This window comes from Bombina bombina, chromosome 10 (genome assembly GCF_027579735.1).
Source record: "Bombina bombina isolate aBomBom1 chromosome 10, aBomBom1.pri, whole genome shotgun sequence".
In the NCBI taxonomy this organism is placed as follows: Eukaryota; Metazoa; Chordata; class Amphibia; order Anura; family Bombinatoridae; genus Bombina; species Bombina bombina.
The window spans coordinates 16,508,655-16,531,416 of record NC_069508.1 but is presented as its reverse complement, the minus strand read 5'-3'; the positions used below and the strand labels follow the sequence as shown (position 1 = coordinate 16,531,416).

General features: G+C 39.2%; 1 protein-coding gene across 1 annotated transcript in view; it reads left to right on the top strand.

Moving 5' to 3' along the window:
- The window catches only part of STXBP3 (syntaxin binding protein 3), a 69,403-nt gene that overhangs the window by 35,388 nt on the left and 11,253 nt on the right, over positions 1-22,762 (top strand). Inside the window, exon 16 of the mRNA XM_053693821.1 lies at positions 9,734-9,826. Within this exon, the coding sequence (XP_053549796.1) occupies positions 9,734-9,826 (93 nt within the window). The remainder of the gene's footprint in view (positions 1-9,733; positions 9,827-22,762) is intronic.

The window sequence follows — 22,762 nt, the reverse complement described above, 5'->3', positions numbered from 1 at the left end:
TGTGTGTATCATGTGACTACTGAGCCCTGTAACGCACGCTACAATATGGCAGCTTACATAGGAAATCAAGCACTGCCTCAACACTGTATTTTAAAACAATCTCCTTCAAAAGTTTGGGCTAAGAGGAACAGATAAAATAGGCAGCAGTGATTACTTTATTTTGTTTAATAAGAAAAAGTAGGTTTTTGGGATTATTAGAAGTCAGGTGTTAAGGGTCCCTTTAATCTCAGATTTCTGCTGTGCATGTAAGGCTGCTATTTGACTGATATACTATAGGAAAGTACTCCTCTGTGAAAAGCACAATTTGGTTCCTACGTGGTAATTTGCCATAGAACGAGCGACTGAGCTGGTTGTTCCTGGTTAAGTGCGTCTTTTCTGTATATACTTACTGTTTGCACACGTGTAACAAACTATTGCATGCACACAATATATACTGAGCTGTTTGTTCCTGGTTAAGTGCGTCTTTTCTGTATATACTTACTGTTTGCACACGTGTAACAAACTATTGCATGCACACAATATATACTGAGCTGTTTGTTCCTGGTTAAGTGCGTCTTTTCTGTATATACTTACTGTTTGCACACGTGTAACAAACTATTGCATGCACACAATATATACTGAGCTGTTTGTTCCTGGTTAAGTGCGTCTTTCTGTATATTCTTACTGTTTGCACACGTGTAACAAACTATTGCATGCACACAATATATACTGAGCTGTTTGTGCCTGGTTAAGTGCGTCTTTTCTGTATATACTTACTGTTTGCACACGTGTAACAAACTATTGCACGCACACAATATATACTGAGCTGTTTGTTCCTGGTTAAGTGCGTCTTTTCTGTATATACTTACTGTTTGCACACGTGTAACAAACTATTGCATGCACACAATATATACTGAGCTGTTTGTTCCTGGTTAAGTGCGTCTTTTCTGTATATGCTTACTGTTTGCACACGTGTAACAAACTATTGCACGCACACAATATATACTGAGCTGTTTGTTCCTGGTTAAGTGCGTCTTTCTGTATATACTTACTGTTTGCACACGTGTAACAAACTATTGCACGCACACAATATATACTGAGCTGTTTGTTCCTGGTTAAGTGCGTCTTTTCTGTATATACTTACTGTTTGCACACGTGTAACAAACTATTGCATGCACACAATATATACTGAGCTGTTTGTTTGTTCCTGGTTAAGTGCGTCTTTTCTGTATATTCTTACTGTTTGCACACGTGTAACAAACTATTGCACGCACACAATATATACTGAGCTGTTTGTTCCTGGTTAAGTGCATCTTTTCTGTATATACTTACTGTTTGCACACGTGTAACAAACTATTGCACGCACACAATATATACTGAGCTGTTTGTTCCTGGTTAAGTGCGTCTTTTCTGTATATACTTACTGTTTGCACACGTGTAACAAACTATTGCATGCACACAATATATACTGAGCTGTTTGTTCCTGGTTAAGTGCGTCTTTTCTGTATATACTTACTGTTTGCACACGTGTAACAAACTATTGCACGCACACAATATATACTGAGCTGTTTGTTCCTGGTTAAGTGCGTCTTTTCTGTATATACTTACTGTTTGCACACGTGTAACAAACTATTGCACGCACACGATATATATACTGAGCTGTTTGTTCCTGGTTAAGTGCATCTTTTCTGTATATACTTACTGTTTGCACTCAGGTAACAAACTATTGCACGCACACAATATATACTGAGCTGTTTGTTCCTGGTTAAGTGCGTCTTTTCTGTATATACTTACTGTTTGCACACGTGTAACAAACTATTGCACGCACACAATATATACTGAGCTGTTTGTTCCTGGTTAAGTGCGTCTTTTCTGTATATACTTACTGTTTGCACACGTGTAACAAACTATTGCATGCACACAATATATACTGAGCTGTTTGTGCCTGGTTAAGTGCGTCTTTTCTGTATATTCTTACTGTTTGCACACGTGTAACAAACTATTGCATGCACACAATATATACTGAGCTGTTGTTTGTTCCTGGTTAAGTGCGTCTTTTCTGTATATACTTACTGTTTGCACACGTGTAACAAACTATTGCACGCACACAATATATACTGAGCTGTTTGTTCCTGGTTAAGTGCGTCTTTTCTGTATATACTTACTGTTTGCACACGTGTAACAAACTATATTGCATGCACACAATATATACTGAGCTGTTTGTTCCTGGTTAAGTGCGTCTTTTCTGTATATACTTACTGTTTGCACACGTGTAACAAACTATTGCACGCACACAATATATACTGAGCTGTTTGTGCCTGGTTAAGTGCGTCTTTTCTGTATATTCTTACTGTTTGCACACGTGTAACAAACTATTGCACGCACACAATATATACTGAGCTGTTTGTTCCTGGTTAAGTGCGTCTTTTCTGTATATACTTACTGTTTGCACACGTGTAACAAACTATTGCACGCACACAATATATACTGAGCTGTTTGTGCCTGGTTAAGTGCGTCTTTTCTGTATATACTTACTGTTTGCACACGTGTAACAAACTATTGCACGCACACAATATATACTGAGCTGTTTGTTCCTGGTTAAGTGCGTCTTTTCTGTATATACTTACTGTTTGCACACGTGTAACAAACTATTGCACGCACACAATATATACTGAGCTGTTTGTTCCTGGTTAAGTGCGTCTTTTCTGTATATACTTACTGTTTGCACACGTGTAACAAACTATTGCACGCACACAATATATACTGAGCTGTTTGTTCCTGGTTAAGTGCGTCTTTTCTGTATATACTTACTGTTTGCACACGTGTAACAAACTATTGCACGCACACGATATATATACTGAGCTGTTTGTTCCTGGTTAAGTGCATCTTTTCTGTATATACTTACTGTTTGCACTCAGGTAACAAACTATTGCACGCACACAATATATACTGAGCTGTTTGTTCCTGGTTAAGTGCGTCTTTTCTGTATATACTTACTGTTTGCACACGTGTAACAAACTATTGCATGCACACAATATATACTGAGCTGTTTGTGCCTGGTTAAGTGCGTCTTTTCTGTATATTCTTACTGTTTGCACACGTGTAACAAACTATTGCATGCACACAATATATACTGAGCTGTTGTTTGTTCCTGGTTAAGTGCGTCTTTTCTGTATATACTTACTGTTTGCACACGTGTAACAAACTATTGCACGCACACAATATATACTGAGCTGTTTGTTCCTGGTTAAGTGCGTCTTTTCTGTATATACTTACTGTTTGCACACGTGTAACAAACTATATTGCATGCACACAATATATACTGAGCTGTTTGTTCCTGGTTAAGTGCGTCTTTTCTGTATATACTTACTGTTTGCACACGTGTAACAAACTATTGCACGCACACAATATATACTGAGCTGTTTGTGCCTGGTTAAGTGCGTCTTTTCTGTATATTCTTACTGTTTGCACACGTGTAACAAACTATTGCACGCACACAATATATACTGAGCTGTTTGTTCCTGGTTAAGTGCGTCTTTTCTGTATATACTTACTGTTTGCACACGTGTAACAAACTATTGCACGCACACAATATATACTGAGCTGTTTGTTCCTGGTTAAGTGCGTCTTTTCTGTATATACTTACTGTTTGCACACGTGTAACAAACTATTGCACGCACACAATATATACTGAGCTGTTGTTTGTTCCTGGTTAAGTGCGTCTTTTCTGTATATTCTTACTGTTTGCACACGTGTAACAAACTATTGCACGCACACAATATATACTGAGCTGTTTGTTCCTGGTTAAGTGCGTCTTTTCTGTATATACTTACTGTTTGCACACGTGTAACAAACTATTGCACGCACACAATATATACTGAGCTGTTGTTTGTTCCTGGTTAAGTGCGTCTTTTCTGTATATACTTACTGTTTGCACACGTGTAACAAACTATTGCATGCACACAATATATACTGAGCTGTTGTTTGTTCCTGGTTAAGTGCGTCTTTTCTGTATATACTTACTGTTTGCACACGTGTAACAAACTATTGCACGCACACAATATATACTGAGCTGTTTGTTCCTGGTTAAGTGCGTCTTTTCTGTATATTCTTACTGTTTGCACACGTGTAACAAACTATTGCACGCACACAATATATACTGAGCTGTTTGTTCCTGGTTAAGTGCGTCTTTTCTGTATATACTTACTGTTTGCACACGTGTAACAAACTATTGCACGCACACAATATATACTGAGCTGTTTGTTCCTGGTTAAGTGCGTCTTTTCTGTATATACTTACTGTTTGCACACGTGTAACAAACTATTGCACGCACACAATATATACTGAGCTGTTTGTTCCTGGTTAAGTGCGTCTTTTCTGTATATACTTACTGTTTGCACACGTGTAACAAACTATTGCACGCACACAATATATACTGAGCTGTTGTTTGTTCCTGGTTAAGTGCGTCTTTTCTGTATATTCTTACTGTTTGCACACGTGTAACAAACTATTGCACGCACACAATATATACTGAGCTGTTTGTTCCTGGTTAAGTGCGTCTTTTCTGTATATACTTACTGTTTGCACACGTGTAACAAACTATTGCACGCACACAATATATACTGAGCTGTTGTTTGTTCCTGGTTAAGTGCGTCTTTTCTGTATATACTTACTGTTTGCACACGTGTAACAAACTATTGCACGCACACAATATATACTGAGCTGTTTGTTCCTGGTTAAGTGCGTCTTTTCTGTATATACTTACTGTTTGCACACGTGTAACAAACTATTGCACGCACACAATATATACTGAGCTGTTGTTTGTGCCTGGTTAAGTGCGTCTTTTCTGTATATACTTACTGTTTGCACACGTGTAACAAACTATTGCACGCACACAATATATACTGAGCTGTTTGTTCCTGGTTAAGTGTGTCTTTTCTGTATATTCTTACTGTTTGCACACGTGTAACAAACTATTGCACGCACACAATATATACTGAGCTGTTTGTGCCTGGTTAAGTGCGTCTTTTCTGTATATACTTACTGTTTGCACTCAGGTAACAAACTATTGCACGCACACAATATATACTGAGCTGTTTGTTCCTGGTTAAGTGCGTCTTTCTGTATATACTTACTGTTTGCACACGTGTAACAAACTATTGCACGCACACAATATATACTGAGCTGTTTGTTCCTGGTTAAGTGCGTCTTTTCTGTATATACTTACTGTTTGCACACGTGTAACAAACTATTGCACGCACACAATATATACTGAGCTGTTTGTTCCTGGTTAAGTGCGTCTTTTCTGTATATACTTACTGTTTGCACACGTGTAACAAACTATTGCATGCACACAATATATACTGAGCTGTTTGTTCCTGGTTAAGTGCGTCTTTTCTGTATATACTTACTGTTTGCACACGTGTAACAAACTATTGCACGCACACAATATATACTGAGCTGTTTGTTCCTGGTTAAGTGCGTCTTTCTGTATATACTTACTGTTTGCACACGTGTAACAAACTATTGCACGCACACAATATATACTGAGCTGTTTGTTCCTGGTTAAGTGCGTCTTTTCTGTATATACTTACTGTTTGCACACGTGTAACAAACTATTGCATGCACACAATATATACTGAGCTGTTTGTTCCTGGTTAAGTGCGTCTTTTCTGTATATTCTTACTGTTTGCACACGTGTAACAAACTATTGCATGCACACAATATATACTGAGCTGTTTGTTTGTTCCTGGTTAAGTGCGTCTTTTCTGTATATACTTACTGTTTGCACACGTGTAACAAACTATTGCATGCACACAATATATACTGAGCTGTTTGTTCCTGGTTAAGTGCGTCTTTTCTGTATATGCTTACTGTTTGCACACGTGTAACAAACTATTGCATGCACACAATATATACTGAGCTGTTTGTTCCTGGTTAAGTGCGTCTTTTCTGTATATACTTACTGTTTGCACACGTGTAACAAACTATTGCATGCACACAATATATACTGAGCTGTTTGTTCCTGGTTAAGTGCGTCTTTTCTGTATATACTTACTGTTTGCACACGTGTAACAAACTATTGCATGCACACAATATATACTGAGCTGTTTGTTCCTGGTTAAGTGCGTCTTTTCTGTATATACTTACTGTTTGCACACGTGTAACAAACTATTGCACGCACACAATATATACTGAGCTGTTTGTTCCTGGTTAAGTGCGTCTTTTCTGTATATACTTACTGTTTGCACACGTGTAACAAACTATTGCATGCACACAATATATACTGAGCTGTTGTTTGTTCCTGGTTAAGTGCGTCTTTTCTGTATATTCTTACTGTTTGCACACGTGTAACAAACTATTGCACGCACACAATATATACTGAGCTGTTTGTTCCTGGTTAAGTGCGTCTTTTCTGTATATGCTTACTGTTTGCACACGTGTAACAAACTATTGCATGCACACAATATATACTGAGCTGTTGTTTGTTCCTGGTTAAGTGCGTCTTTTCTGTATATTCTTACTGTTTGCACACGTGTAACAAACTATTGCATGCACACAATATATACTGAGCTGTTTGTTTGTTCCTGGTTAAGTGCGTCTTTTCTGTATATACTTACTGTTTGCACACGTGTAACAAACTATTGCACGCACACAATATATACTGAGCTGTTTGTGCCTGGTTAAGTGCGTCTTTTCTGTATATACTTACTGTTTGCACACGTGTAACAAACTATTGCACGCACACAATATATACTGAGCTGTTTGTTCCTGGTTAAGTGCGTCTTTTCTGTATATACTTACTGTTTGCACACGTGTAACAAACTATTGCACGCACACAATATATACTGAGCTGTTTGTTCCTGGTTAAGTGCGTCTTTTCTGTATATTCTTACTGTTTGCACACGTGTAACAAACTATTGCATGCACACAATATATACTGAGCTGTTTGTTCCTGGTTAAGTGCGTCTTTCTGTATATACTTACTGTTTGCACACGTGTAACAAACTATTGCATGCACACAATATATACTGAGCTGTTTGTTCCTGGTTAAGTGCGTCTTTCTGTATATACTTACTGTTTGCACACGTGTAACAAACTATTGCACGCACACAATATATACTGAGCTGTTTGTTCCTGGTTAAGTGCGTCTTTCTGTATATACTTACTGTTTGCACACGTGTAACAAACTATTGCACGCACACAATATATACTGAGCTGTTTGTTCCTGGTTAAGTGCGTCTTTTCTGTATATTCTTACTGTTTGCACACGTGTAACAAACTATTGCATGCACACAATATATACTGAGCTGTTTGTTTGTTCCTGGTTAAGTGCGTCTTTTCTGTATATACTTACTGTTTGCACACGTGTAACAAACTATTGCACGCACACAATATATACTGAGCTGTTTGTGCCTGGTTAAGTGCGTCTTTTCTGTATATACTTACTGTTTGCACACGTGTAACAAACTATTGCACGCACACAATATATACTGAGCTGTTTGTTCCTGGTTAAGTGCGTCTTTTCTGTATATACTTACTGTTTGCACACGTGTAACAAACTATTGCACGCACACAATATATACTGAGCTGTTTGTTCCTGGTTAAGTGCGTCTTTTCTGTATATTCTTACTGTTTGCACACGTGTAACAAACTATTGCATGCACACAATATATACTGAGCTGTTTGTTCCTGGTTAAGTGCGTCTTTCTGTATATACTTACTGTTTGCACACGTGTAACAAACTATTGCATGCACACAATATATACTGAGCTGTTTGTTCCTGGTTAAGTGCGTCTTTCTGTATATACTTACTGTTTGCACACGTGTAACAAACTATTGCATGCACACAATATATACTGAGCTGTTTGTTCCTGGTTAAGTGCGTCTTTCTGTATATACTTACTGTTTGCACACGTGTAACAAACTATTGCATGCACACAATATATACTGAGCTGTTTGTGCCTGGTTAAGTGCGTCTTTCTGTATATACTTACTGTTTGCACACGTGTAACAAACTATTGCATGCACACAATATATACTGAGCTGTTTGTTCCTGGTTAAGTGCGTCTTTTCTGTATATACTTACTGTTTGCACACGTGTAACAAACTATTGCACGCACACAATATATACTGAGCTGTTTGTTCCTGGTTAAGTGCGTCTTTCTGTATATACTTCTGTATATACCTACTGTCTATTCCCGCCACCCCCCCAAAAAAAAATAATACGTGTTCAAATGTCCTTTTCTATATGTAAAAGGGAAACAAAACCCAACATTTTTATTTTAAGATTCCAATAGCATGTACATTAAAATATATATATATTCCGTTTACTTTATTCTCTTGGTGTACTTTGTTGAAAAACAAGCAAGTAGGCTCAGGAGAGTGCACCATACAGCAGCAGTTTTGTAAGAATGCTTTTAACAATGTTATGCATTGTGCTATAGAGTGCTCAAAAGCTTTCTTGTAAAACTGTGGCCGTACAGTTCTCCAGACATGCACGCTAGCTACTACCTAGGTATTCTCTTCAGTATAGTCTGATAGGAAATACACAAGGCAGCGTAAATTGGTTGACAACAATGTATTCACCAAAACGTTCTAAACTCTACAATAAGGATCTGTGACTGCGCTGATATCCCTTAGTAGGGCGTAAAAAGAATATGAGACTGACAGGGTTACGTGTTTGTTTATCCACACCAATATGGGGCACTCGGTATTAACCCCCTCATACCCTTAGGACGTTCCATGCTGTCCTAACAGCGCTGGGCATTAACGCCGAATGACGGCATGGAACTTCCTACCTTGTATGGCATCCTGCAGCCCCCCTCCCTATGACACAAGCAAGAATCGGACTGGGGGGCGTGCCTAGCAGCATAGGCAGTCCCCCATTATCCGATCTCTGCCTTAAAATCATGTGATAACAGCGGTTACATTGAAACTTTGTTCCAATCTAAGCACTAGAACCCCAGCATGAAGGGGTTAAAGGGACAGTATACACTAATATTCATATAACTGCATGTAATAGGCACTACTATAAAGAATAAGATGCACAGACACTGATATAAAAATCCAGTATAAAACTTACTTATAAGCTCTCTTTTTAGCTCTGTTGAAAAGGTAGCTGGAAAGCCCACTGCAAGTGGGAAATATCAGACACTCCCCCCCCCCTTCTTTTCCATATGAAAAGACCCTTTACACAAACAAGAGCAAGCTGGAGAAGGTAGCTGACGGTATTCACATAAAACTTTGGGGCTTGGTTAGGAGTCTGAAAATCAGAGCAATGGTATTTTAAAATAAGCAACATTATCCATTAAAAAAAAACCAACTTTATTGGCTATATAAATCATCTACAAAACATTTATGCAATGAAAAAATGAATGTATAATGTCCCTTTAAATAAATCCAACTTAACACAACAGAAGCCCAACAAAGGATAAAGTATAAAAGTTAAAACTTCACATTTTTAATCCGGAAAAGTTAAAAACATATTATTAGCTAATTGAATCAGACCACATTTAATGCTGACAAGTTTAGCGTTTCATATTGTGCTTTATCAAAGCAAAGAATACCATGAGAGTGCAGTAAACTCAATGATATCATTTAATTGGATTTTATGCTAAATCTGAATTATGAAAGAGTTGTTAGCAGTTTTTATTATAGAATGTCTTGGTAAAGTATCCGACAGCAAATCTGCGTGTGTGACGCACACCTAACACCGATAGCTAACAGAGAAATATCACTTGTCTCTCTCCAGTCGTCGCAGCGTAAACCCACAAGGAGGGACCGTTCGAAAGAAGAAACGTTTCAGCTCTCCCGGTGGACTCCAGTAATAAAGGATGTGATTGAGGTGAGATCAGGACAGACCTCCATAACTGGGCATGTGGTCTCCATAATACTAATAACTTAATCTTAAAGGGACACTCAAGTCAAAATTAAACTTCATGACTCAGAGCAGCAATTTTAAACAACTTTCCAATTAACAAAATGTGCAGAGTCTTTTTATTTTTACAGTTTCTGAGTCACCGGCTCCTACTGAGCATGTGCAGGAATACGGCTGATTGGCTGATGGCTGTCACATGATACAGGGGGAGGGGAAATATATATAACTTAAAAAAACTACTACTCATTTGAAGTTCAGACTAAGTGCTATTGCATTGTCTTTTTATTGTGCATTTGTTTATTATGCAAATCTACTGTATTGACTTGTCCTTTACCCTGCACAGGAACTAGCTAGAGACCTCCAAGGTAAACACTTCTGAGCCCCAGTTATGTAAAGTGTCATTTGATCAAACGTTTACTTAAAGGGACTTTGTTCTGTAAAATCGTTTTCCTTGTCCCTAAAGATCCATTTTACATGCAGGAATGTATCCATGTGTTTACAAATGGCTCCTTTATCTTTATTCCATCATTTGAAATAACCGTTTTTCATTTTGAAACTACCACCTGTATGAAATACTGCAGTACTGCCTATAAAAAAGCTATGTAAACTAGGGTCATCATCATAAATCAACCTCCCAGCAAGGGTCGGAGAGAATGTAGCCCATATGAAAGTGTTTTCCTGTAGCAGCTTTGCATAAAATGGAATCCTATTAGATGCTTACCTGAGTACCATGTCCCTAATTCTTAGGTGTATAACCTCCTTATGGTTAGAACATTTTATTTTTAAGCAAATTCTTGTCTCTTACTATGTGTTTAAGTCCTAAAAAAGGATAAATGTGTAGTGACAGTTGCACTTCTTGAACTGCCCCATTCGGCTCCAGATGAGGACAAAGACCGTGATTGGAGTATGTATGCTTCTAGTTTGGTCACCAGCTATATCTTTATCTGGAGGGGTTAAGCATGTGGATAATAAGATTTTTTTTGTTAATAATTTGTTCTAATGAAATAAAGTTTTGATTTACATAAGAATGTGCTTTTGAGGGCCCCCGGGTTATTTGCTGTCGTCATGTGCTTGTTGCAGAAGGAAGATAAGGACTTTTCTTGGCCGCAAAATTTTTTGGGGCGCGAAGTTGCGCTTGTTATGACGTAAGTCATGTAATTTCTTGTTAACTTTGGCGCCAAAATTTTTTTTCTCTGCATTTGCGTCGTCTTTGTTTGCGTCATTATTGGCGCCAAAAATTGATGGAAGATAACAACTTTTTATAGTAAGGGAGCTTAACACCTGGGATTAAATACAAGTTGTAGAAACAGCAAACAGTAAAGTCCAGCACCCAGGTCACTGCTCGCCACGTAGGGACACCACCACTCCCTACTTAGAAACTTGATAAATCAAAAAAATAGTGTGGCAGCAAACGTGAAATAAGGCAGGTTTATTCAGCACATAAAGTTAAAGGGACACTCAGGTTAAATTAAATTTTCATGATTTGGATACAGTATGTAATTCAGACTTACGTATATGCATTTGTGATTGGCTGATTGCTATAACAAATGTTTCAACACTATGATTAGTTTGTGCTGGCATGAAAACACTCTTGTATCTTAACCTAACCTTTTTCAAACATAAGTGGTTACTCACAAGATTAGTAGGTGAAGAAATATTGTCAAATCTCAACATTTTTAATCTGACATTGCGAAAGAATCTGAACAAATCTTTAGACAATTGAAATAAGTTACAATCCCTTCTAGGGCAGTATGACAGCCCTTTGTTTTTTTTTACTTGCCTATCTAAATATGTTATCTACCTTGTCAAATGTTCTTGTGGGCGGAGCTATGTAGGAGAGACTACCCGTTGTATTAGGGACCGTATCATCGAACATAAAAATTCAATTAGAACTAATAACAAATTAGCCCCTGTAGCTTGCCACTTCAATTTGATGGGTCATGCTGTGAATCAGCTCAGATTTCAAATCATAGATTTTATTCCTAGACCCAGACGAGGAGGCAATAGAGAGCTTTTACTTCAACAAAAATAATGTTTCTTTTTAAAGACACAATGAGTCCATGGATTTCATCCTTACTTGTGGGATTTCACCTCCTGGTCAGTAGGAGGAGGCAAAGAGCACCACAGCAGAACTGCTATATATAGCTCCTCCCTTCCCTCCAGTCATTCTCTTTGCCTACGTTAGTGATAGGAAGAGGTAAAGTGAGGTGGTGTTAGAATTAGTTTCTTCAATCAAGAGTCTTTTTATTTTTAAAGTATTGCCAGAGAGTGCTGCTTTGTTCTGGGGTGTAGCCGTAGTCCATATCAGACTCTACAGTAGAGCTTTTGGTGGCTTTAGAGCAGTAGGAACTGGTGGGACACAATTCTCACTGCGCCTCCTATTTATGCTGCCCAAATCCAGATAGCCTAAGCGCATGTAACTCAGGCTTATCTTCTTCCACAGGGCTATGGGAGGGAGAGGACCTCTTAAACCTGCTGGACTGTCCTGCTGTCGGACAGCATTCAAGGTAAGTGCTAACTTTGTTTATTCTGGGGAAGACATAGACTCAGAGACAAGTGGGCACTTTATCTTTATTGAGGTTTACATAAGGAGGCTGGGGATTCATTTTTTATTACTCAGCTCTTATGTTGGGACATTACTCTCCTCTTGGAATGAGGTTTTTTTTATTGGCAGCTACAGGTGCAGGCACTGGGGCTGGGAGATTGCTCTGTTATGGTGGTTCCGTTTTTTTTCACTGAGTCCCGGTCGAGTAGTGTATTTTGAGTACGCCCACGATGGGCGAGGCTTCAGTTTCGCTCGCTGGTGTTTTCAGTGTGCAGATTTAGCTGACAGGAGTGGACGTCTTCGCTCTGTAGCTCTACAACCGCATGGTTATCTTATTAATTATGCAGGCGCTTGTAGTGCTGTTGTTCCCCTGAGCTTCCGGATTGTTTGTGAGTGAGTCCAGGAAAGGGGTTCGTTTGGCAGGTAGGCACCTCAGTAGAAGTGCTGAGGTGTGGAAGTGTCTGATTATAGCTTAGTATAACTGCTTTGATATGCTCTTTTAACACAGTAAAGGAGTTGTGGTTTTATTATTTAAATACGTTGGGTTTCTCACAGCGCTTCCTCTGTATCCTACTGGCTCCCCAGAAATAGCAAGACACCTAGTTTGTCTTCAGGTTCAAAAACAGTACAAGTTAAGATCTAGGGAGCGCCTCAAATGGGCAGGGATATTGTTAAAATGACACTATACTGATTGAGGTGATATTACACAAATTTAATGATACATACACAATAGTAAATATTTAAAATAATACTGTGTTAAAATTACTCAACACAAAGATACATATAGTCTCATATAATTATATAAATAAAAACACAAAAATATTCATGGATCCATGAGTACAGTAGAAAAATAAAACAAAATAAAACACATAACCGTCACAAATCAAAAAGTACAATCCTAAATAGTTAAATACATAAAGTGTCTCGGTTAAGAGAGATTACTAGATAAACTGTTCCAAATTGACAGTCTAAGACAGCAATCTAAAATACTTATTTTAGATTGGTATTTTAGATTGCTGTCTTAGACAGTATCGTTTTCTTTTTTGGCATCAAATGTTATGGGATAATTTGATTTATTTTGCCTATGCACATATTTTTCCTTTGAGAGATTTAGTGTTATTTTGTAATTTCTTAAAGTGACAGTATCATTTAAAAAAAAAAAAAAAAAAAGTTTTTTATTTTTTTGTCTCTCTTTGTGATTTGAGATGGACTTAGAGGCTGTTACTTGCTCCATGTGTTTGGATGCCAATGTGGAACCACCAATTCCTTTCTGTTCCTCATGTATTGAGAGGGCTTTACATTATAAAGAAAATATTTTTCATGAGCAAAATTTTTCTAAAGCGGATGATTCTCAGGAGTCTAATACTGATATTCAGAGTAGGCCGCAGCTTTCTCCCCAAACGTCCCAAGATTTAACACCCGCTCAAGCAGTGCCCTGTACTTTTACTCCAGTGATTGCTGGCATTACTTTAAAGGACATAGCTACAGTTATGTCTTCCACAATTTCTGAGGCGTTGTCTGCTTTTCCTATGCTACAAGGCAAACGTAAAAGGAAGGACAACCACGTAGTAAATTAGTTTTCTGATACTGTGGTAGCAATCTTGGAGGTACCCTCTCAGGGAACTGAGTTGGAGGGTATGGAGGTTCTATCAGAAGGCAAAGTTTCAGACTCAGAAGGTTCAATACCTTTGACTGATTCAGAGGTTGTTTCTTTCAGGTTCAAACTAGAACACCTCCATCTGTTGCTCAGGGAGGTTTTAGTTACTTTAGATGACTGTGATTCTACAGTAGTGGTCGCTCCTGCGAAGTCGAGCAAGTTGGATAGATATTTTGAAGTTCCCTCTTACTCAGACGTTTTTCCAGTACCGAAGCGGACTTTGGAGATTATTTCCAAAGAATGGGAGAGACCAGCTATTCCTTTTTCTCCATCTCCTATTTTCAAGAAGATGTTTCCTATAGCGGACGATGTCAGGGAAACTTGGCAGACGGTGCCTAAGGTGGAAGGAGCTATTTCCACTCTAGCCAAGCGAACTGCTATTCCCATTGAGGATAGTTGTGCTTTTAAGGATCCCATGGACAAGAAATTGGAGGGTCTACTTAAAAGGATTTATGTTCACCAGGGTCTGCTATTGCAGCTGGCTGCGTGCATTGCTACGGTCACTAGTGCAGCAGCTTATTGGTTTGATGCTTCGTCTGAGTCTCTCAGAACTGAAACCTCTTTAGAGGAGATCCAAGATAGGATAAAGCTCTGAAGTTGGCTAATGCCTTTATTACAGATGCTTCTCTGCAAATTACTAAATTAGCAGCTAAAACTTCAGGGTTTTCTATTCTTGCCCACAGAGCTTTATGGTTAAAACCTTGGTCTGCGGACATGTCATCCAAGTCTAAGCTTCTTGGCTATTCCTTACAAAGGAAAGACCTTGTTTGGACCTGGCCTGAAGGAAATTATTTCCGACATCACGGGAGGTAAGGGTCATCTCCTTCCTCAGGATAAGAGAAATAAACAAAAAGGACGACAAAGTAATTTTCGTTCCTTTCGTAATTTCAAGGGAAATTCTTTCTCTTCCTCCTCCAAACAAGAGGGGAGCTATTCGCAATCTAAGCCTACTTAGAGACCCAACCAGCCTTGGAACAAGGGTAAACAGTGCAAGAAGCCTGCTGCTGACTCCAAAACAGCATGAAAGGCATTCCCCCGATCTGGGACTGGATCTGGTGGGGGGCAGACTTTCTTTCTTCATTCAGGCTTGGGTGCGAGACGTTCAGGATCCATGGGCTATAGAGATAGTGTCCCAAGGATACAAACTGGAGTTCAAGAATTTTCCTCCCAGAGGAAGATGTCTTCTTTCAAGATTATCTGCAAACCAGATAAAAAAAAAGAGGCATTCTTACATTGTGTAAGAGACCTCTCCTCTCTGGGAGTTATTATTCCAGTTCCAGCACTGGAACAGGGGCAAGGGTTTTATTCAAATCTGTTTGTAGTTCCCAAAAAAGAGGGAACCTTCAGACATATATTAGATCCCAAGAGTCTAAACAAGTTTCTCAGAGTTCCATCATTCAAGATGGAAACTATTCAGACCATTATTCCATTGATCCAGGAGGGTCAATTTATGACGACAGTGGGTTTGAAGGATGCATACCTTCATGTTCTTTTCCACAGAGATCATCACAAGTTCTGGACCAGCACTTTCAGTTTGTGGCTCTTCCTTTTCGGGCTGGCCACGGCACCCAGAATTTTCACAAAGGTTCTGGGGTCTTTGCTGGCGGTTCCAAGACCACGGGGCATTGCGGTAGCGCCTTATCTAGATGATATTCTGATTCAGGCGCCATCTTGTCAACAAGCAGGGTTCCATGCCGACATTGTACTGTCCTTCCTGAGGACTCACGGGTGGAAAGTAAATCTGGAAAAAATCCCAAAAGTAAGGGTGACTTTCCTGGGAACTGTAATCGATTCTATATCCATGAAGATTTTTCTGACAGAGGTCAGGAAATCAAAGATTCTAAATACCTGTCGAACTCTTCAGTCCAATCCTCGGTCGTCAGTGGCCCAGTGCATGGAGTTAATCGGACTTATGATGGCGGCAATGGACATCATTCCGTTTGCTAAGGTTTCACCTCAGACCTCTGCAGTTAAACATGCTCAGGCTGTGGAATGGAGATTATGCAGACTTGTCTCCTCGGATAACCTTGGAGCAGGAGACAAGGGATTCGCTTCAATGGTGGTTGTCTCTGGATCATCTATCCCAGGGAACATGCTTTCGCAGACCATCCTGGGTGATTGTGACAACAGATGCCAGCCTTCTAGGGTGGGGGGCTGTCTGGGGTCCTATAAAAGCTCAGGGAGTGTGGACTCCGGCGGAGTCTGTTCTTCCTATAAACATCCTGGAACTGAGGGCGATCTTTAATGCTCTTCTAGCCTGGCCTCAGTTGGCTTCGGCTCAGTTCATCAGATTCCAGACCAACAACATAACGACAGTGGCCTACATCAATCATCAAGGAGGAACGAGGAGTTCCTTAGCAATGATCGAGGTAGCCAAGATAATCCGGTGGGCAGAGGCCCATTCTTGTCATCTGTCAGCGATTCATATCCCAGGGGTGGACAACTGGGAGGCAGTGTTAATTTCGTCGACTAAAACTAGACTAAAATGACTATAAAACTAAAGAAATTCGGATGACTAAAATACGACTAAAACTAAAATGACATTTTAGTCAAAAGACTATGACTAAAACTAAATCAAAATGACATTTTAGTCAAAAGACTATGACTAAAACCAAATCAAAATTTGCTGACAAAAACATTTTATGCAAGTTGTTATAATCAATCCATATCTAATTACTGCTCTTTTGTAAAATTTACGAAACTTCATTTTATTAAATTTTAAGATAAATAAAGACATGTTATATACCACAACAGTTAAATCTGTTAAATCTGTATTGCATGTTCAAACCTTAATACCATAAATAAAAACAGGTTAATAAACCTTTACTCCAGGAGTATATAATGAGTTTGGAAGTTCTAGAGCAGTGCTAATATCGTTTTTGAAACTTTTTCGAATCTGTGAACAATCAATTGATTCTTCCTATAGAAATAAGCATAACCCACAAGTATGGGTTTAAGTTATGCTGTGCCTGTGCTATCTGCAGAAACTTTTTGTTGTGTTGAGTTACTTGATACTTGTTTTAATTATTAACAGAGAACTGTTAAAGCTTTTATATAGGGTAATATGTACCATTTAGCTAATTCAGTTTACAGGATTTTTTTTAATATATTTTAAAGTTGCACTTCTGTTTTTTTATGAAACTTGGTTTTATTTAATTGTAAGTTTAATAAAGATGTTACTTATCACAACGGCTAAATCTGTGTCTGTATTGCATGTTTAAACCTTAATACCATAAATATTAACAGGTATTATGTTTACTCCTGGAGTATGTAATCAGTTTGCAAATGATAGAGAAATGCTTAAATAACGCATTACACTTTAACTAAACCTCTTAGATTTTAGTCGACTAAAATCTACTGGGATTTAGTCGACTAAAATCTACTGAAAATTCAGTCGACTAAAACTAGACTAAAACTAAAACAATTCAGATGACTAAAATACGACTAAAACTAAAATGGCATTTTAGTCAAAAGACTAAAACTAAGACTAAATTGAAATTTGCCGTCAAAATTAACACTGCTGGGAGGCGGACTTTCTGAGCAGGCAGACTTTGCATCCGGGAGAGTGGGAACTCCATCCGGAAGTGTTCTCCAAGCTGATTCTCAAATGGGGTCGGCCGGAGTTGGATCTCATGGCTTCTTGTCAGAATGCCAAGCTCCCGAAATACGGGTCGAGGTCCAGGGATCCCCAGGCAGAACTGATAGATGCTCTGGCGGTTCCTTGGTCCTTCAATCTTGCATACCTATTTCCTCCATTTGCGCTTCTTCCTTGAGTCATTGCTCAAATCAATCAGGAGAGGGCATCAGTGATCCTCATTGCTCCGGCGTGGCCTCGCAGGATTTGGTATGCCGATCTGGTGGACATGTCATTCCTGCCACCTTGGAGACTGCCATTAAGGAAGGATCTTCTCATTCAAGCGCCCTTCATTCACCCAAATCTAGCTTCTCTGAAGCTGACTGCTTGGAGATTGAACATTTAATCCTATCCAAGAGGGGGTTTTCTGATTCAGTCATAGAGACCATGATCCAGGCTCGTAAGCTTGTGACTAGAAAGATTTACCATAAGATATGGCGAAAATATCTTTATTGGTGTGAATCCAAGGGCTACTCATGGAGTAGAGTTAGGATTCCCAGAATTTTGTCCTTTCTCCAAGAAGGATTGGAGAAAGGTTTATCGGCAAGTTCTCTTAAGGGTCAGATCTCTGCCTTGTCTATTTTGTTACATAAACGTCTGGCGGATGTCCCAGATGTTCAATCTTTTTGTCCGGCTTTGGTTAGAATCAGGCCTGTATTCAAACCAATTACTCCTCCATGGAGTTTGAATTTAGTTCTCAAAGTTCTTCAAGGGGTTCCGTTTGAGCCTATGCATTCCTTAGATATTAAATTGTTATCTTGGAAAGTTTTGTTTCTTGTTGCCATTTCTTCAGAACGAAGAGTGTCTGAACTTTCGGTATTACAATACAATTCTCCTTACCTTATTTTTCATTCAGATAAGGTAGTTTTATGTACTAACCTGGGTTTCTTCCTAAGGTTGTTTCAAACAGGAACATTAATCAGGAAATTGTGGTTCCTTCCTTGTGTCCTAATCCTTCTTCTCCAAAGGAACGTCTTTTGCACAATTTGGACGTGGTCCGTGCTTTAAAATTTTACTTACAAGCGATTAAGGACTTTCGTCAATCGTCTTCTTTGTTTGTTGTTTTCTCTGGGAAACGTAAGGGTCAGAAAGCTACGGCTACCTCTCTTTCTTTTTGGCTGAAGTGTATCATCCGTTTTGCATATGAGACTGCTGGACAGCAGCCTCCTGAAAGAGTTACGGCTCATTCCACTATGGCTGTTGCTTCCTCATGGGCATTCAAAAATGAAGCTTCTGTGGAACAGATTTGCAAGGCTGCAACTTGGTCCTCTCTTCACACTTTTTCTAAATTTTACAAATTTGATACTTTTGCCTCAGCTGAGGCTGCCTTTGGGAGAAAGGTTCTTCAAGCAGTGGTACCTTCCATTTAGGTTCCCTGTCTTGTCCCTCCCTTATCATCTGTGTACTCTAGCTTTGGTATTGTATCCCACAAGTAAGGATGAAATCCGTGGACTCATCGTGTCTTTAAAAAGAAAAGAAAATGTATGCTTACCTGATAAATGTATTTCTTTTTAGACACAATGAGTCCACGGCCCGCCCTGTTCTATGAGACAGGTTATTAATTTTTGTAAACTTCAGACACCTCTGCACCTTGGCTTTTTCCTTTCTCTTCCTAACTTCGGTCGAATGACTGGAGTGGGAGGGAAGGGAGGAGCTATATATAGCAGTTCTGCTGTGGTGCTCTTTGCCTCCTCCTGCTGACCAGGAGGTGAAATCCCACAAGTAAGGATGAAATCTGTGGACTCATCGTGTCTAAAAAGAAATAAATGTATCGGTAAAGCATACATTTTCTTTTTTGGATATATGAGTTGGGTACTTTAGGACCTAATGGTCTAAATAAAGATTAAGATCTATCTGTATTTTTATGATCCTAACAAATCTGATAATTTAAATAATATTTTTTGTAACCCGTTCTATCGTTTATATTCTGCCCCCCTTTTGAACAATACATGGCATTTTTTCAGATTGATATAGGCCCTCTTTGATATATCTTTATAATATAGGTTTATAATATAGGGTGATATTTTCTTTGTTGCTATTTTTAATTAAGTATATTATGGTTATATTTATATTGTTTGTGAAAAATATTTTGTAATTGTTTGTAATTTCTGAGTTAGTATCAGTTTCTAGCATTGTGGTCCTATGATGTGATTCATGATATACTGTCAAATATAAATTTGGTCAATAAACAGTTAAATTTGTGAATATCCCTCTATTGCCCCCTGGTGGCTGAGGGGTATATAAGTATACTCTGTACCACCATTTTTATTGCATGATTAAAGGGATAGTAAACCCAAAAAATTATATTTCTTCTGTTATGTGTGATCAGTCCACGGGTCATCATTACTTCTGGGATATAACTCCTCCCCAACAGGAAATGCAAGAGGATTCACCCAGCAGAGCTGCATATAGCTCCTCCCCCCTACGTCAGTCCCAGTCATTCTCTTGCACCCAACGACTAGATAGGATGTGTGAGAGGACTATGGTGATTATACTTAGTTTTTATGACTTCAATCAAAAGTTTGTTATTTTACAATAGCACCGGAGCGTGTTATTACTTCTCTGGCAGAGTTTGAGGAAGAATCTACCAGAGTTTTTTACTATGATTTTAACCGGAGTAGTTAAGATCATATTGCTGTTCTCGGCCATCTGAGGGAGGTAAAAGCTTCAGATCAGGGGACAGCGGGCAGATGAATCTGCATTGAGGTATGTAGCAGTTTTTATTTTCTGAATGGAATTGATGAGAAAATCCTGCCATACCGTTATAATGACATGTATGTATACACTTCAGTATTCTGGGGATGGTATTTCACCGGAACTACTCTGTTAAAGGTCACTAATCCTTTTAATAAGTATTTATCATGTTAAACGTTTTTGCTGGAATGTAGAATCGTTTACATTTCTGAGGTACTGAGTGAATAAATATTTGGGCATTATTTTCCACTTGGCAGTTGTTTGGTTTTAATTGTGACAGTTTCGTTTCTCTTCACTGCTGTGTGTGAGGGGGAGGGGCCGTTTTTGGCGCTCTTTGCTACGCATCAAAAATTTCCAGTCAGTTACTCTTATATTTCCTGCATGATCCGGTTCATCTCCGACAGATCTCAGGGGTCTTCAAACTTCTTTAGAGGGAGGTAGATTCTCTCAGCAGAGCTGTGAGAATTTTATATTGACTGTGAATAAAAACGTTGCTCTGTAATTTTTATGTCAAATTTAATTATTGTTATTTTGCTAATGGGAACAAACCTTTACTAAAAGTTGTGTTGTTTTAAAGTTTGATGCTATAACTGTTTTTCAGTTCATTATTTCAACTGTCATTTAATCGTTTAGTACCTCTTTGAGGCACAGTACGTTTTTGCTAAAAAAGATTATAACCAAGTTGCAAGTTTATTGCTAGTGTGTTAAACATGTCTGACTCAGAGGAAGATATCTGTGTCATTTGTTCCAATGCCAAGGTGGAGCCCAATAGAAATTTATGTACTAACTGTATTGATGCTACTTTAAATAAAAGTCAATCTGTACAATTTGAACAAATTTCACCAAACAGCGAGGGGAGAGTTATGCCGACTAACTCGCCTCACGCGGCAGTACCTGCATCTCCCGCCCGGGAGGTGCGTGATATTATGGCGCCTAGTACATCTGGGCGGCCATTACAGATAACATTACAAGATATGGCTACTGTTATGACTGAAGTTTTGTCTAAATTACCAGAACTAAGAGGCAAGCGTGATCACTCTGGGGTGAGAACAGAGTGCGCTGACAATACTAGGGCCATGTCTGATACTGCGTCACAGCTTGCAGAGCATGAGGACGGAGAGCTTCATTCTGTGGGTGACGGTTCTGATCCAAACAGATTGGATTCAGATATTTCAAATTTTAAATTTAAATTGGAGAACCTCCGTGTATTACTAGGGGAGGTTTTAGCAGCTCTCAATGATTGTAACACCGTTGCAATACCAGAGAAACTGTGTAGGTTGGATAAATACTTTGCGGTACCGGCGAGTACTGACGTTTTTCCTATACCTAAGAGACTAACTGAAATTGTTACTAAGGAGTGGGATAGACCCGGTGTGCCGTTCTCACCCCCTCCAATATTTAGAAAGATGTTTCCAGTAGACGCCACCACTCGGGACTTATGGCAAACGGTCCCTAAGGTGGAGGGAGCAGTTTCTACTTTAGCGAAGCGTACCACTATCCCGGTGGAGGATAGCTGTGCTTTTTCAGATCCAATGGATAAAAAATTAGAGGGTTACCTTAAGAAAATGTTTGTTCAACAAGGTTTTATATTGCAACCCCTTGCATGTATCGCGCCGATTACGGCTGCGGCAGCATTTTGGATTGAGTCTCTGGAAGAGAACCTTAGTTCATCTACGCTAGACGACATTACGGACAGGCTTAGAGTCCTTAAACTAGCTAATTCATTCATTTCGGAGGCCGTAGTACATTTAACCAAACTTACGGCTAAGAACTCAGGATTCGCCATCCAAGCACGTAGGGCGCTGTGGCTAAAATCCTGGTCAGCTGATGTTACTTCTAAGTCCAAATTACTTAATATACCTTTCAAGGGGCAGTCTTTATTTGGGCCCGGTTTGAAAGAAATTATCGCTGACATTACAGGAGGTAAGGGCCACGCCCTACCTCAAGACAAAGCCAAAGCTAAGGCTAGACAGTCTAATTTTCGTCCCTTTCGGAATTTCAAAACAGGAGCAGCATCAACCTCCACTGCACCAAAGCAGGAGGGAGCTGTTGCTCGTTACAGGCAAGGCTGGAAGCCTAACCAGTCCTGGAACAAGGGCAAGCAGGCCAGGAAACCTGCTGCTGCCCCAAAGACAGCATGAACCGAGAGCCCCCGATCCGGGACCGGATCTAGTGGGGGGCAGACTTTCTCTCTTCGCCCAGGCCTGGGCAAGAGATGTTCAGGATCCCTGGGCGCTAGAGATCATATCTCAGGGATACCTTCTAGACTTCAAATTATCTCCCCCAAGAGGGAGATTTCATCTGTCAAGGTTGTCAACAAACCAGATAAAGAAAGAAGCGTTTCTGCGCTGTGTACAAGATCTGTTATTAATG